General features: G+C 43.8%; 2 protein-coding genes and 1 pseudogene across 3 annotated transcripts in view; 1 reads left to right on the top strand and 2 right to left on the bottom strand.

Moving 5' to 3' along the window:
• Prkx (protein kinase X-linked) overlaps nucleotides 1-16,806 on the top strand; it is a 37,374-nt gene that overhangs the window by 11,992 nt on the left and 8,576 nt on the right. Inside the window, exons 3-5 of one of the 2 annotated variants that reach the window (XM_021152939.2) lie at nucleotides 2,291-2,554; nucleotides 13,175-13,294; nucleotides 15,037-15,132. In XM_021152939.2, the coding sequence (XP_021008598.1) occupies nucleotides 2,291-2,554; nucleotides 13,175-13,294; nucleotides 15,037-15,132 (480 nt within the window). The remainder of the gene's footprint in view (nucleotides 1-2,290; nucleotides 2,555-13,174; nucleotides 13,295-15,036; nucleotides 15,133-16,806) is intronic. The other variant, XM_029473572.1, reaches the window with a different exon arrangement.
• On the bottom strand, nucleotides 7,835-9,083 carry LOC110286539 (N-alpha-acetyltransferase 11-like). Its single transcript, XM_021152940.1, has one exon. It carries the CDS (start codon nucleotides 9,066-9,068, stop codon nucleotides 8,406-8,408), a length of 663 nt encoding a protein of 220 aa, XP_021008599.1. The 5' UTR covers nucleotides 9,069-9,083; the 3' UTR covers nucleotides 7,835-8,405.
• LOC110286538 lies at nucleotides 9,280-9,522 on the bottom strand (annotated as a pseudogene).

Genomic DNA, 16,806 nt, shown 5'->3' with positions numbered 1-16,806 from the left:
AAAAAAAAAAAGACCAATCTCCACACAGCTATGTCCCAAGGTCCTAGGTATGCAGACATTTAATACAGGAATTCTGGCAGAAAGAATCCTGAGTGCTTAGCTAAGTCAGACTGGACAATTCTATCCACCACTGTGTAATTACACATGCCTTAAAGGAATCTTTTCTTTTTTTTGCTTTCTTTATCTTGCATTGACAGGATTCAGCAGGTGGGTTAAAAACTATGTCAAAGTGACTTAGTGCTATAGAGATTTGCACTTGGCCTGCATGCTGTACTCACAGCATGGCAGAGCACACTGTGTATCTGTCCAGCTATAGGAACACAACTTAGCAGGTCTTTGAACTTCAAAGGATGATATGCATGCTACTTAAGGCCTTTAAAGCCTTATACTCTGTCCTTTAACTGTGAACACTTGTGAGGTCATCCATCCAACTTGTGCATGTTGCCTATGAACATGGAGTAGTCTGTCTTGAGGAAACATGGGATGCCCAGCATAGTGGGAAAGGCTTCAAACGGCTGATGAAAATCTCAGCTTACTTTGCTGCAAAAATCTGAACTTACTTACAAATGGTTTTAACAAGAGTCAATATTAGGCTCAGCCTACTGTGCATGGCACTATTCCCAGGACAGGGAAAAATGTGTGATAAGCTTCAACTATCAATTGGCACAACCCAAAATCCCCTGGGAATGGTTTCACTGAGGGATTTCCCACATCAGTCCAGCTTGTGAACATGTCTATGAGTGTTCTAATTGATGATTGACATAGAACTCCATCCACCATGGACAAGATGAGGGTGTACTGTCAATTTGACACAGAAAGTTTGTGCTCTACAAGTTTGTGCTCTACATGCAGACCATGACCCTTCACCTGTGCTTTCCTTCCTTTATGTCAGAGGTATTTGCACATAGAGGTATAACAAGAAATGAAGTCTGGAGTGAGCTGCACTGTGCACTCTTGAAAGGTCCAGTGTCTTTGGGTGCCCTACTGTGGGTGCTGAGAGAAGAAGCCTCTCATCCGGGGCTTATAGTCAGAGTGCTCTGTAGACATTTGCTTCGTACCCCTGGAGAGCAATGATGTTTCTGGATGAAAACCTTGTGGTAGTTGGGTGGGAATTACTTGCATGATATATGATAGATAAATAGATAGATGATAGATAGATAGATAGATAGTATATGTAGATGATAGTAGATAGATGTAGGTAGATAATATAGATGATAGATCATGAATGGAAGGACAATAGATGGTAGAAAGGTGATGGATGGTTGGATAGATAGGTTAAATAGCTAGATAATAGATGACTGACTGATAGATAATGATAACATACATGCATACATACATAGTATTGACGGTATTATTGAAGGTCCCACCTAGGGCACCACCTCTTAGCATATACTTTCCTTGTAAATTCCACCCTCAAGTTGTCATCACAGTTTTAGCATCCTCTGATATTCTACTATCAACCTGCATCTACAGTCCATCTAAGCACAACCTTATGGTCTGAGTTAACTGACATCAGATATCTTATCAAACATCTTGATTACTTGCTGGTGAGCTTTGATTCTGTTGTGATAAAACAATGACTAAGAGGGACTGAGGGTAGGAAAGGGTTAACTTGGCTACTTGGCTTTCACTTTGCTGTCACAGGCCATCTGAGAGGAAAGTTAGAGCAGGAACCAGAAGCATAAAGCTTTCATCCAACCCAAGAACCCAATCCATGATGGGTGGGGCTTCCTATGTCAATTATCAAACAGGACACTCCCCACAGACACCCACAGGCCAATCTAATGTGAGAAGTGACTCACTGAGACCCTACCTAGGTGACTTCAGGCTGTGTTAGAGCTGACAGCACATCTTACCCCTGCTAGGGACTGGCATCACCCTCCATGGAGATGATCGTCATACTTCAATCAACTAATCAGCTGAATAAAGACACCCCCATAGACATGCCCACAGGCTAGGATGATATGGGAAATTCTTCACTGAGTACCTTCCCAAGTGACTCTGGGTCATAAAGGTGACAGTTAAAGCTAACCAGGACACATTCACACGTTTGCATCTGTTTATGTGTTTATCTTGATATCTGTATTTATATTTTGATATTTGCATATATGTACCTGTTAGTGTCTGTGTATACCAGTATATTAATGGGAACATCTACCTCTGTATATCTGGAGTCTGTACACACATCTTGTCATCAGTGTCTGTCAATCACCAACATCCATCCATCCATGAGTATCCACTTCTGAGCACCCAACTTATTAACCATCGTGCACTCTGTTGTGTCTCGCAGGCTTTGGACAGGCCATGACAACCGCTTCCTGTACATGTTGATGGAGTTCGTGCCTGGTGGTGAGCTCTTCACCTACCTGCGTAATCGTGGCCGATTCTCCTCAGTTGCTTCAGTCTTCTACGCCACCGAGATTGTGTGTGCCATAGAATATCTGCACTCAAAGGAAATCGTATACAGGGACCTGAAGCCTGAAAACATCCTTCTAGACAGGGAAGGACATATTAAACTGACAGACTTCGGCTTCGCCAAGAAACTGGTGGATAGGTGAGTGGGAACAGTCATGGGCTCATCAGAGGTTAATTAAAAAACAAAGGTTTGATTTAAATGGGTGGACAGAAAGGGGCAGAAGATGTATGGTGGGCTCTGGTGTGATGCACTTCTCCCTCCATCTATTTAGATGGGTCTCCCATTTTTTCCCCATTGGTATAGTAATAAAACCATCTTTTAAAAGCAGATTAAGGAAGAACAGGGATAAAGGTGCCAACAGGAGCATGTGTAGAGGACAGCTGTTTATATTGTAGCCACATATAGGAAGAGCAAGCAGGAAGTAGAACAGGGTTATTGTCTTAGTTAGGGTTTTACTGCTGTGAACAGACACCATGACCAAGGCAAGTCTTATAAGGACAACATTTAATTGGGTCTGGCTTACAGGTTCAGAGGTTCAGTCCATTATCATCAGGGCAGGAGCATGGCAGCATACAAGCAGGCATGGTGCAGGAGGAACTGAAAAGTTCTACATGTTTGGCTGAAGGCTGCTAGAAGACTGGCTTTAGGACATCTAGGACGAGGGTCTCAAAGCCCAATACCATAGTGGCACACCTACTCCAGTAGTGCCCCTCCCTGGGCCAAGCATATACAAACGATCACATTCCACTCCCTGGCCCCCATAGGCTTGTTCAAACATGAGTCTATGGGGGCCATGCCTAAACATAGCATATTAAAAAAATACATCTAGTCCAACTTCCAAAGTCCCCACAGTCTATAGCACTCTCAATAATGTTAAAAGTCCAAAGTTCAAAGTCTCATCTGAGATTCATCCAATCACTTAACTGTAATCCCCAAATCAAGGCAGGAAACCAGCTGGGCAAACTCAAACTCTGCATCCCCATACCTGATGTCAAAGGAGTATTCAGATCTCCAGCTCCTTTTTCATCATTGTTGACTGCAACAAATTTCTTTTCCTGGGCTGGTTCCACTCCCTTTTAGCAACTTTCCTCAACATGTATCCCATGACCCTGGCATCTTTAACATCTTGGGGTTTCCAAGTCAACTTCAGCTTCACAGCTTCTTGTTCCAATGTCTGGGATCTACACATGATCTTCTGGGCTCCTCCAAAGGACTTGCATTGCCACCGGTCCTTTGTTCCTGCAACAGGACACCCAAGTCGGGTTCACACAACGGCTTCTTGTGGCTTTTTCCTTTACTGCTCTCTTCCCCAGCAGCTTCTTCTTAGGGCAAGGGCTAAACTAAAACTCCTATTACAACAGCTTCTCTTACTCCTACTTCTACTCACAGCAAGGGCTAACCTATATTCACACTGACTCACCTCCTTCTAACTCCACCCCACCTCATCCAATCAGAATTCACACACGCTCCAGGCACGAGCTCAGGTCATTCACAGATAGGCTGACAGGTCCCGATCACAAGGGATAGTCTAGCCTGGCAGGCAGCCCACGCATGCAGCCTCACTGAACATGCTCAGGCAAGGCAGTAAACAACTTGGCCCATGCAGCCACATCCGCTTCCTGCATCACATCACTTCTTCAACTCTGCCCTCTATAGCACTCTAGTCTCTGGTTGACTCCACTACACTGCTGCTGCCATTCTTGGTACTGGCATCTTAAATATGCTGGCATTTTCCACAGCAACTAGGCTTCACCAATAGCCTCTCATAGGCTCTCTTCATGGTGCCAGGCCTCAACTTTGCATGGCCCCTTCAGTCCCGGGCCATCAGCTACAACTAAGACTGCACCTTCACCAATGGCTCCCCATGGCCTCTCACAGTGCTAAGCCTCAACTGCTCTCCATGGCCCCTTCATACCTTCAAAACCAGTACCACTTGGGTGATTCTTATGCATTATCAAGTCCAGCTGCAACATGACATACAACCTCAGCTACCTCTGGAACACAGCTTCTTTGTGCTCTCAGAAAATACTTCTCAGAAGATTTCACTTCAGTGATGCTGGTCTTAATCACTGCTAATTTCTTAGCTCCAGCTAACCAGCAACAATTGTTCCTGTAGTCCCTTTTATTCTTGACTCTAAAGCTAGAGCCACATGGTTGAAACTGCCAAATTCTGCAGCTTGCTAGGGCTGGAACATTCTGCCCAACTTATTCTATTAGCAGCTTTCTATTTTCCAACTCCCTCAAGGCTTGGCTGTCCTCGAACTTGCACTGTAGATTGACCTTGAACTCAGAGATCTGCATGGCTCTGTCTCCTGAATGCTAGGATTAAAGGCATGTACTACCATTGCGGTACTTAAAGCTTTTCTTCACCTAGAACTTGCTCTGTACCAGGCTGGCCTTGAATTTAGAACTGCTTGACTTTTTCTCCTGGGATTAAAAGTATGTACCAGCATGCCTGGGCCTAAGCTTTTCATAGCCACTGTTTCTCAAGATCCAGATCAAAAGCCTGGGTCTTCTAGCCTCAAGATCTGGATCACAAGTGTACCCTTCATTTCTAGATTGTAGTTTATTCCAGATTAAAAATCCACACTATTCCTTGTTCAACTGCAAACACAAACAGTAGGTTTAGGTAGGTGGGATCTTGGAGTGAGATTACCACTCCCTTAATGTCTTTATCTCCTTGAACACAGGATTCAGCTCCATTTCACTTCCTGGAGTCCCTTTATAACTTGGACCATACATTTTATATTTTTCCTTTCTAAGCTTGTTTCTCTTCTTCAAAACACCCTTCCTGAGACTTAATCAGAGAACAAAGTTTCTGTTGGGCTTTTTGAGACTTCCTTTGTCAATTCAATTAATATAAATCTCTCTATGTTAGCCTCAGGTAGATGCTTCAGGCAAGGGCAAAAAGCAGCCCCATTCTTCACCAAAATATCACAAGTCTCTCAGCCACATATTAAAATTGTTCTCCTCTGAAATCTCTATAACCAGGCTTCCACAGTTCAAATCACTCACAGCAACAACATCTTCCATATTCCTTCCAGGATGGCCCATTGAGCCCCACTTAAAGCATTCCAGTGCTTTCCAAATACAAAGTCCCCAAATCCACATTCTTCCAAACGAAGGCATGGTCAGACCTATCACAGTAATAGGCCAGTCCCTGATACCAACTTCTGTCTTATTACTGCTATAAACAGGCCAAGGCAACTCTTATAAAGACAACATTTAATTGGGGCTGGCTTACACATTCAGAGGTTCAGTACATTATCAAGGTGGAAGCATGACAGCATCTAGGCAGGCATGGTGCAGGCAGAGCTGAAAGTTCTACATCTTCATCTGAAGGCTGCTAGAAGACTGGCTTTCGGACATCCAGGATGAGGATCTCAAAGCCTATGCCCACAGTGACACACCTACTCAAACAAGGGCACAAATACTCCAGCATTTCCACTCCCTGAGCCAAGCATATACAGACCATCACATTTAAAAAAAAAAAAAAATAACTCTCTCTCTCTCTGTAGCTTTACACTCAATAGAAACCAGAGAGAGAGAGAGAGACACAGAGAAACCCTGTCTCGAAAAAACAAAAAAAAAAAAAAAAAAAAAAAAAAAAAAAAAAAAAACTTGAGCCCCACTGCTACTGACATACTTTCTCCTGTGAGGCTCCACTTTACCTAAAGCTTATCCAGAACCTTCCCAAACAGAGCTGCCTGCTGGACCAAGTGTTAAAATACCTGAGCCTGTGGGGGACAGTCCACACCTAGTGCACAGCTATGGGAGTGGAGAGGCCCCTCCAGATTGTGAGCAGAAGAGAAAATTGTTCTGTCATCAAGATGGTTGAATTTGTTCCAGAAAATTCCAATATTGTGTGTGTGAATGTTTTCATAATTGCATATAGATAGATAGAGAGAGATAGATTACTTGTACCGTCATATAATTTATATACATTTCTATATAACTATATTATATATATTTGTATATTTTACACACAGTAATATGCTCAGGGATACTATAGCTGGATCACATGGCAGTTCAATTTTTTTTAGTGTTGTATTTTTTCCCATAAGATACATTTATTTTATGTCTCTGTGGTGTGCCTATATGCATGTCATACCCACAGAGGCCATAAGAGGGCATCAGATACCCTAGACCTGGAGTTACAGGTGAATGTGTGCAGTCATATGGGTACTAGGTGTTGAACCCAGGTTCTCTGCAACGGCAGCCAGCCATCTTAAAGCTAACATGCCTCTCCAGCCTCTATCTTAGAGTTTTCTATTTATAGAACTCAGTCCTTAGGGTCCTTTGCCCAGGGCTCCTTCCCCTATTCATAGCTATGGGAGTTCTTTGCTGATAATGAGAAGATGGTGTCATGTTCCTGTTAACCCATAGCCAGGGTAGGGGAGAGAAGACTCAATATTGAGGGAATCAGATACTTTCCAGCCTCAAAGGGTGTCCATGCTGTGGACAGATTCTCTATGGTCCCAGTATTGCTGTGGTGTGCTAAGTACCCTTAACCAGCCAGCCAGCCACTGGTGCATTTTGTTTTAAAAAAAAAAGGGGGGGGGGGATGAAAGGTATAGAAACAAGCCAGAACTAGAAAGTTCCACAGCCTGAGGCATGCAGGCCTCCAGCCTGGGGCAGATACAAAAAGACTCAGCTTTCAGTGGGATAAGCAGAGCTGCCTCTGGTACAGTTACCTGTGACCTCATCAGCTCATTAGCTCTATCTGCCCTGATCTTGTTCTAACTGAGACAGGCTACAAGGATCAAAATCTGAGTTATTGAGCCCAGAGGCAAATGGAATGTTGGGAGCCTGTGATGGACTGACTTCTAGTTGATTTCCATTATGGAGAGAGAGAGGAGGCAGAGGGTGTATGTGCAGCCCAGGCTGTCCTAGCACTCACTAGGGAGCCAAGGATGACCTTGAACTGATCCCTCCTATCTGGACCTCTGACGTGCTAGTATGACAAGTAAGCATCTCCACATCTTGTTTATGCTGGGGGTGGGATCTGGGCTCAGTGCCTGCAAGGCAAGCACTCTGCCCATTGAGCTACAAGCACTCTGTTCCTGGACCTACCCTATAGTTCTATCCCTTCCGAGTTGGATCAGTTCTTTACAGGTTCTGGACCCGAATCCCCTTCTATCTGTTCCCTGTGCTGTACTGCTCAGAAGCTCTTGAGTTTTGAGCCCTCATCTCTGTTAGTTCCTTCCTGAGCCCTAGAGTCCTTATTAGAAAGTCTTCCTGATATGTCCGTCTGTGGGTCTCAGGGTTGGAGCAAAATGGATGGAACTGAGCAATGGATAAATTCAAGGAAACATGCAGGCTTGAAGATGTCTTAATAGAATCAGTTATTTCTTCTTTCTCTTCCAATTCATATCTTTGCCCCTTTTCTTTTTTTTTTTTTTTCTTTTTATGTTTTTATTTTTTCAGGTTAGAGAATGCAATTTAATTTCTGCGTGTTCTTTCCTTAGAGCTACAAATTCTGCTTGCATATTAGTCTAATACCTATCACCTTCTCCCACAGGAAAGGGACCACTCTTCTTCAAAAAGAGGGAGGGCGGGGCAGGGCAGTTTCCACAGAAAGCAAGGGCGGGTACTTGATGATTCTACTCCAAGAAGAAAAAAAAAAAAACCCAGATAAATAATGCAAAGGCCAGAAGCTGGGGATCTTGAGTTGTCCGCACTTCCTGTTTGGCATTCCAAGCGGAAACCTGCAGGATACACAGTTAGAACAGTACTGAGCAGAATCTGACAGCAGCGTGGAGAAGCCAAGAAAGGGGCTGCACAGCAGTCCTCAGGCGGGCTTCCTTGACTCCCGCACAGCAGGTTCTGTGTCTAGGTGTGCCTCCATGATCACACAGGTTATGCAGAAGGTTGCTGCTAAAGCTTTGAAAGGAGAGCCTTTCAGGTCCCATTCAGGGACCACAGAGCAAGGTTCCCGAGAACAATGTGGCTAAAATACAAGGACCTGCAGTGCTCAGGCAGGCAGGCTCTAGGAGGTGGACCCCAAGGTCTGCATGATGTCTTGGACATCAGTGCTGTCTTTGCTGTCACTACCACTGTCACCTCCAGCCAGGTTCTCCTGCTGACTGGCCTCTTCAGGACCAGGAAGTGTGCTACCCTGATTCTCCTTGGAGCCCAGAACCACATATCTGCCTTTCTTCAGCACCAGCTGCCGTCTCAGCTCATCGGCCATCTGCGAGAGATCTCGCTTCATAGCATACGCGTCTTCCCCATCTGCATAGTACTTGGGCTCCACCTCGCTAACCTGGAAGTTCAGGGTGTTGGAATACAGGTGCAGAGCCGCCCGGTTGCTCTTCCTGACATGCAGGGATACATACTTAGCGCTGAAGTTCTCAATCATGGCCCTGGAAGCCTGGTCCATGAGCTTCTGGGCCAGGCCGAGGCGCCGGTGGGAGCGTTTCACAGCCAGCGAGGTGATATGTCCGTGAGGGACATCATCAGGATCCTCCTCCATCTTGGCCAGGACATAGCCCACAATCTTCCCATCCTCGTCCTCAGCAATGTAGGAGAGCTGGGGCCAAGTGAGGCCATGATAGAAGTAGTACTTCATCTGGTAGTTCTCGGGCAGGCACAGCAGGTTGCAGTGCAGCGTGTTCATCAGGTCATCTGGCCGAGCCCGGCAGATGTTCATATTGGCGGCAGACAGGCCTGTCAGACTCCACACAATCAGAGAGGATGCCTCAGAGCACAAGTGACACCAGCACCATTTGCGTGCCATCACACATGTGTGGTGGTCAGGGAATAAACAAGGGAACTGGTTCTTTCCTTGACTCTGATGTGGATTCTGTGGCAATGCCTCCATCTGCTGAGCTGTCTCACCAGCCACAATGATTCTTTCAGAACACACCATCACATTTCATCCTTTAAAACAGCTGGGATATCCAAACAGGACTCATACAAGATGAGGAAGATCTCCCACTATCTTCCATTTCTTTTCGGCGATGCTGTACAGAACCTCATCCATCTTCATGCAAGTGGGGTCCCAGTCGTGTCCGAAACGAATGACGACCACGCGGTCCTCCTCCGAAAGGATGGCCTGGTCTACCTGCCAGCCATTGTGCAGATGCGGAAGCATGTACGACATCTTGAGCATGCCTACGCGGCCAGACGCCGCGAGCTACCCCGGCAGCCCCTGCCCCACGGGGCCACACCAGACGACCTCTAACCTCGTGTTGCCCCTTTTCTTTTTAATTGCCCAATCTTGCCATACAGCCCAGGCACCCCCAGATGTCATTATCCCTTTGCCTGAGTCTTCTGCATAGTTGGATTGCCAGTGGGAGCCCCAGACTGAGCACAGAATTTTCCTTTTTAAAACATTGCTTTATTATTTTATGTGTGTGACTCTTGTCTGCATGTCTAATATGTCTGTATGTCTGTGTAACACATGCATTCCTGGTGCCCCCCAGAGGTCACAAAAGGCCATCAGGTCCTCCTGAAACTGGAGTCAGAGGTGGTTTTATCACCACTATGTGGATGCTTAGAATCAAACTCAGGTTCCCATAAGAACAAGTGCTCTTATTCACTGAGCCATCTCTTGATCCCACTTTAAAAAATAATTACATTTATTTATTTTGAATGGGGGAGAGTACAGTTCAGAGGTCAACTTTCAGAAGTCAGTGTTCTGTTACCATGAGGGTCCCAGGGATTAAACTTGGGTTGTCAAGCTTGACAGAATTGTTTGACCTGCTGAGAATCTCTGCTTCAAGCATGCTAGGCCTCTCTCAACTTTACCATGGTCCTAGCTTCAGGATATTTTGATCATATGTAAACATCTCTCCTCATTTGTGCCTCATGACCCTGTGGTATGCCTCTCTGGATCTTCCTAGCCTACATACTTTACACACACAGCATCATTACAATATTTTTTATTTTTTGTTCCAGCTTATGTAATAGCATTGTCTATCTATGAGGTACCACTGTCAGACTTACTGTCATTTTCATGGCTGAATGATAATTCCTTTTTATAGTTGGACCACATGGTGTTTATTAGCCTTATATAACTTAATTTACTTTTTATTTGAATCTTTCTTTTGAAGAAAGAAACAATCACTTTTTTCCTATTTTATCTTTAAAAGAAACAAATCAACTTTTCATTTTGTATACTCTGCAGCTTGCAGATGTCAGCAGCTGCTTGCCACACCAATTGGCTCTTTTAAATATAAATTAAAGCAGGACAAGGTAGCACTTGCCTTTGATCCCAGATAGCATTCAGTGGGCAGAAGAAGGTGGATCTCTGTAAGTTTGAGGCTAGCCTGGTCTACAAGACAGCCAAGGCTACACAGAGAAACCCTGTCTCAAAAAAAAAAAAAAATAGAGCTTTTTTTGTTCTTTCAAATGGGTTCTTTCTTTAAAATTATTCTTTTCTCCTGTGAGGACACAGTAGAAATCTGAAGCTATAGTTTTGTGGTAGAGCAGTTTACCGAGGATAGAGCTTCATGGTAAACCAGTTAGGTAACGTATAAGGCCCAGGGTTCCATCCCCAGGACTGTAGGATCTGGTGGTGGAAGAGTAGGATGTAGTCTCCATCCCAGCAGGGAGAGATGGGGAGAATTTTTTTAAAAAGAAACAAAAATCCTAGATTTGTCCAAACATCCTACTGTCCTTCATCTTTCTTGCCTCTGGGTGGCACCAAAAGCTAAACTCAACCTCCAACCCCTGCCAACTGTCCTAATTTCTTTTGACAAAAATGTTTCTTGATGAGGGATTGGAGAGAGAAATTCTCAACATTCTGGAAATTTTTCTCTCCAGAAAGGAGCTTGTTGCCACACAAGCAGGAAGACAGTGGGCTTATAGGGAAGTGCTGGCACAGCAGAGTTGATGAGGAAAGGGGTCATTTTATTTTTTATTTCTTTGATTTTTGACACAAGCCCCTGATCCCTCTTGGGAGGCAGAAGCAGGTGGATCTCTGTGAGTTTGAGGCCAGTTTGAGATCTATAGAGCAAGTTGCAGGACAGCATAACTACATAGAGAGACCTTGTCTCAAAATATACAAAAACTCTGAAGTCCTGATCCTCATGCCTCTACCTCCATGCTATGTTGGAAACTGAACCCAGAGTCTACTGAACACCAGCCATGCTGGTACCAACCATGCTGTACCAACTGAGTTACACCCCTAGCCCCTATCACTAATGTTAAAAATTATTAATACTGCATATTGATTTACCCACCCATGATGGTTTGTATATTCTTGGACCAGGGAGTGGCACCTTTTGGAGGCATGACATTGTTGGAATTGGTGTGACCTGGTTGGAGTAGGTGTGTCACTGTGGGTGTGAGCATAAGATCCTCACCCTAGGAAAGAGAGGCCCATTAGTCTTGCAAACTTTATATGCCTCAGTACAGGGGAACGCCAGGGCCAAGAAGTGGGAGTGGGTGAGTAGGGGAGTGGGGGGTGGACTATGGGGGACTTTTGGGATAGCATTGGAAATGTAAATGAAGAAAATACCTAATAAAAATAAATAAATTAATTAATTAAATAAATAAAAGCAAAAAAAAAATCCTCACCCTAGTTGCCTGGAAGTCAGTCTTCCACTAGCAGCCTTTGAATGAAGCCATAGAACTCTCAGCTCCTCCTGCACCATGCCTGCCTGGATGCTGCCATGTTCCCACCTTGATGTAATGGACTGAACCTCTGAATCTGTAAGCCACACCCAATTAACTGTTGTTTTTTATAAGATTTGCCTTGGTCATGGTGTCTGTTCACAGCAGTAAAGCCCTAACTAATACACCACCTCTCACCTTCTCCTTCCCTAGTATTTTTTCTACTATGTTCAGTTTTGTTTACTTTTTAAGTGTTTTTATTTTAAGTTGTGTGTCTCTGTGTGTATGTGTATGCCAGTGCAGTACTAGCTGAGGACAAGAAATGATCATGGGATCATCTATTAACTAAATTAAATTGAAGCTAGTGCTTGTAAGTAAAGAACATTCAGCAAGGAACTTGCCATTACAGGGTCAGTTTATATGATAAATATAGATGGAGCAACTAGGGGTGATGGTCTATGCATATAATCAAAGGAGTGGGCAAGTTTGAGGCCAGCCAGGCCTAAAAACAAGGAAAAGAGTATAGAATCAGGAGTGTTATTGTATATATGCTGAGTGTTTGGACACATGGTACAAGTATAGGAGTCATAGCATGAACAAAAGCATTTTGTACTTTGTTCTTTCCTACCTCTCACCCGCCCCAGACAGGATTTTTCTGGGTACCCCTGGCTGTCCTGGAACTCACTCTGTAGACCAGGCTGGCCTCAAACTCAGAGATCCACCTGTCTCTGCCTCCTGAGTGCTGGGATTAAAGGCATGTATCACCACCACTCAGCTTCTTCTACCTCTTCTGTAGATCTATCTTAGACTTGTACAATAATCTACCAGCTAAGCCATGATCATGTACCTAGGCCCATAGGCCAATCTGATGTGGGAAGTCCTCCACTGAGACCCTTCCCAGGAAATTCTGGATTATGTCCGCTGACAAGCTCACAGCACAGCTTCGTGTGCCTGGGGAATGGGTCTACCCATGGTGACTATGACTTGTGCCTCTTTCAAATCATGGAATCTTATACACATCATTGATGCTTAGAAAGTTTTAGATTTGGGAACATTTTGTTTTAGTTAGAAGTGTTGAACCTATAAGGCCATATGTTAATTTTTTTGCACAGTGGCCACATTTGTAGTGTGGTCTTTATCGCTGTATCTTTTAGCACCTTCCAAGTTTCATGGGTTCATGCTTTTGTCACCCCACAGGACATGGACTCTCTGTGGGACACCGGAATATCTCGCCCCAGAAGTCATTCAAAGCAAAGGTCATGGAAGGGCTGTGGACTGGTGGGCACTGGGCATTCTTATATTCGAGATGCTGTCTGGGTGAGTGACCCTTCTGACAGACATGGCTGCATACACAGCGTCTCCTTCACACCCTATGAAGAACCTTAGCATCCCCTTTTTCCTAAGTCTGCAGATACATGGCATATGGATGCACTCACATAATGTACTGTCAAGATTGAAGGGTGATTGGGTGTTTAGTTTACTTAAACAAGACTTTAAAATTTCATAGACATCCATAGTTCCTTATGTATAACATCCATCTTCTTTATGTGATGGACATCCCAGGCTAATCAGTACCCAAGGTGAACAAATGACACTAATCAGAAACAGCTTTGTAAGTAGTGATGGAAGAGCAGATGAGGAAGGCAAGTTCAGTTGTTTTATTCACCCTAATTTCCCTCTCTTGGCAATGCACAAGATACAGGAGTGATGGGCTCTGTCTCTGTCTCCCAGTTGATGGGAAGATTGGTTGTTCCTAATCGTCACTAGTAGCTGTGGAGGCAATTATACACCTGATAAAAATTGTGTAAACATTGAAAGTAAGTTGCTCAAGATCTAGGTGTAGCCGAGGGAATTATAGGCCAACACCATGGGAGAGTTATTCCTCTGGGGAGGTGACAGTTTTCCCAGCCCCAGGGGCTTTTCTCTGGTACTGAGATAAAGGAAGATTTATCCTTTGGTAGATCAACCCAGGTAGAAAAAAAAGCTTGAAGGAGGATTTTACTAAAATAGTGTGAGATCTGTCAAGAGAAAGAAAGCATCTCCTTACCCACCCACCAGTCATCTATCTACCCACTCATCTATCCACAGGTCTATTCACCTGCCTAAGACATTAATCCACCCACCCATCCATACATCTATCCACTCTTTCAGCTCCTGGAGGTGCCAGGTGTGCTTGGCTTTTGTAACCCCATCACCCCCATCTCTGCAGGGCTTCTGTGAGTCTGCATCTCTTTTTTTATCTGTCATGAGGTCACTGTCATTGCATTTAAGGTCATCTGCAGCCAGGGTGTGCTCATGTCAAGATCTGTCACTCATTCTCTAGGCAGAGACCCTATATGCAAATGATGTCACAGTCATGTGTTCTGAAAAATGTGCACATATTGTGTGTGTTTGTAATCCATGAAGCTTATTTTCTTAAAAATTTACAAATATAAAACTACATTTATTTCTATACACATAATTTATAATATAGAACATAATTTATAATATGTAGATATAGATATATATAATCTATGGAGTCTAGTATATACCTGATACAATTGTATAATCATACACACACACACACATATACATATATATATATATATATATATATATATATATATATATATATATACATACATACACACAAGAGAATGATTTAGAATCAACAAAAAATGATTTTTTCACATTGAAGTGATTGTGAAGAGCCTGAGGTCCCAGTGTCTTTGAAGAGCGCATCTCCAGCAATCTAACTTCTTCCCACTAAACCTAGCTTCTTGAAGGTTTATAATGATCACTTCTACCCCCTGCTGGGAAGGAAGCTATCAACTGAAGCTCTTTGGGAGCCATCAGGACCCTCCATGCTGTCCCTCTCCTCCTGTGGCTATACTATATCTCCTGAGATCATCTGTTTCCCATCTGTCTTCAGATGGCCATGTTACCAGGTATCAAGCAGTGGATCCATTTGACAGAAAAAAATCTTTTGCATCCATTAAGAAAAAATAATAGTTGACACAAAATAGATATAATTCTGTATTTAACTCTCTACTAAATATCCATGCTTCTCTCTGTGACAGGTTTCCCCCATTTTTCGATGACAACCCGTTTGGGATTTACCAGAAAATCCTTGCATGCAAAATAGATTTCCCCAGACAATTGGATTTCACCTCTAAGTAAGTGCAGTCCCGGCCCGGTTTCCTGCCCTGCCCCCATGTCTACTTTCAAAATTGTGTGAAATCACACTGCAAGCACACACTCCTGGCAAACTGGATCAGTGCAGTTCTGTCAGTCATTTGTTTCCACCAGAAAAGAAAAACGTTTCAGTTATTCTCATTTTACTGAAATTTAATATTCAAGAGACCTGCTACATATCTCATTTCTTTTGAGATGGGCAGTGTTGAAATTAATGCAGATTTGGGACAAGTTGTGTACGCGATCAGTTTGTCCATCCATCCATCCTTCCCTCTATCCAACTATCTGGTTTTTTTTTTCATTTATTAGTTATTAACTAATTTATTTAAACAGGGTCTCAATTTATAGCCCTAGCTAGCCTGGCTAGCCTTGAACTCATAGATATCAGACCCCTGAGTGCTGAGATAAAAGATATGCACCACCATCCACAGCTTCTTTATTAACTTTTTAACTTGTTTAAATTTTTAACTTTTCTTTGAACTGTTAAGAAGGGCTTAGTGGAAAAGTTAGTTTATTAGAAGTACGACCTTGAAGGAGACAATGGACCCTAGGCTCTTCTTCATGATCATTTCCATGTGTAAATGTAGTATTTTTTTAATTAATTTTTTGAGATAGTTCCACACATATGGTGTGTTTTAATGGCATTGGTTTATTTACTGAGCTAGGAGAATCTTCGTGAATGAATCTCTGTGGCACCACAAAAGTTAACTTTAATTCATTTTTTCTTTTTACTGAAATTGTACATATCATAAAGAATTCCTTTTTATTATTCATTTTACTTGTTTACATTTCAAATGTTATCCCCCTTCCTGGTCTCCCCTCCATGAATCTTTCACCCCTCCCCCTCCCCTTTGCCTCTAAGAAAGTGCTCCCCCTACCCACTCCTGCCTCACCCCTCTAGCAGCCGCCTTCTCTGGGTCATCAAGCCTCCACAGAACCAAGGGCTGCCCCTCCCACTGATGCCAGATGAGGCAATCCTCTGCTACATATGTAGTGGGAACCATGGACCAACCCATGTATACTCTCTGGTTGGTAGTTTAGTCCCTGGGAGCTCTGGGTGGTCCAGTTAGTTGACGTTGATCTTCCTGTGGGGTTGCAATCCCCTTCACCTTTTTCAGCCCTTCCCCTAACTCTTCCATTGGGGACCCCGGGTTCAATCCAATGGCTGGCTATGAGTATCTCCATCTCTTGTAGTCAGGCTCTGGCAGTACCTCTCAGAGGATGGCCATACCAGGCTCCTGTCTGCAAGCACATCTTGGCATCAGCAATAGTGTCAGGGTTTGGTGTCTGCAGATGAAATGGATCACATGGTAGGACAGTCTCTGGATGGCCTTTCCTTCAACCTCTGCTCCATTTTTTGTTGCTGTATTTCCTTTAGACAGGGAGAATTTTGGGTAAAAATTTTTAGATGGGTGGATAGCCCCATCCCTCCAAAGGAGGCCATGCCTATCTACTGGAGGTAGTCTCTTCAGGTTCTGTTTCCCTGCTGTTGTGTATTTCAGCTAATGCCATGCCCATTGGGTCCTGGGAGCCTCTTGCATCCCTGGTGTCTTGGACTTTTGAGTGGTTCCCCAAGTTCCCCACCTACCATTGCTATTTATGTCTATTCATTCTCCTGGCCCTATGGAGTTCTCTCCTGTCTCTTCTCATACCTG

Source organism: Mus caroli, chromosome X (genome assembly GCF_900094665.2).
Source record: "Mus caroli chromosome X, CAROLI_EIJ_v1.1, whole genome shotgun sequence".
Taxonomy (NCBI): domain Eukaryota; kingdom Metazoa; phylum Chordata; class Mammalia; order Rodentia; family Muridae; genus Mus; species Mus caroli.
Note: the sequence above shows the minus strand (reverse complement) of the source record. Positions and strands in the feature narration are given on the sequence as shown.

Coding starts and splice junctions, on each gene's coding strand:
- LOC110286539 (XM_021152940.1), bottom strand. CDS start 9,068: ATGAACATCTGCCGGGCTCGGCCAGATGACCTGATGAACACGCTGCAC.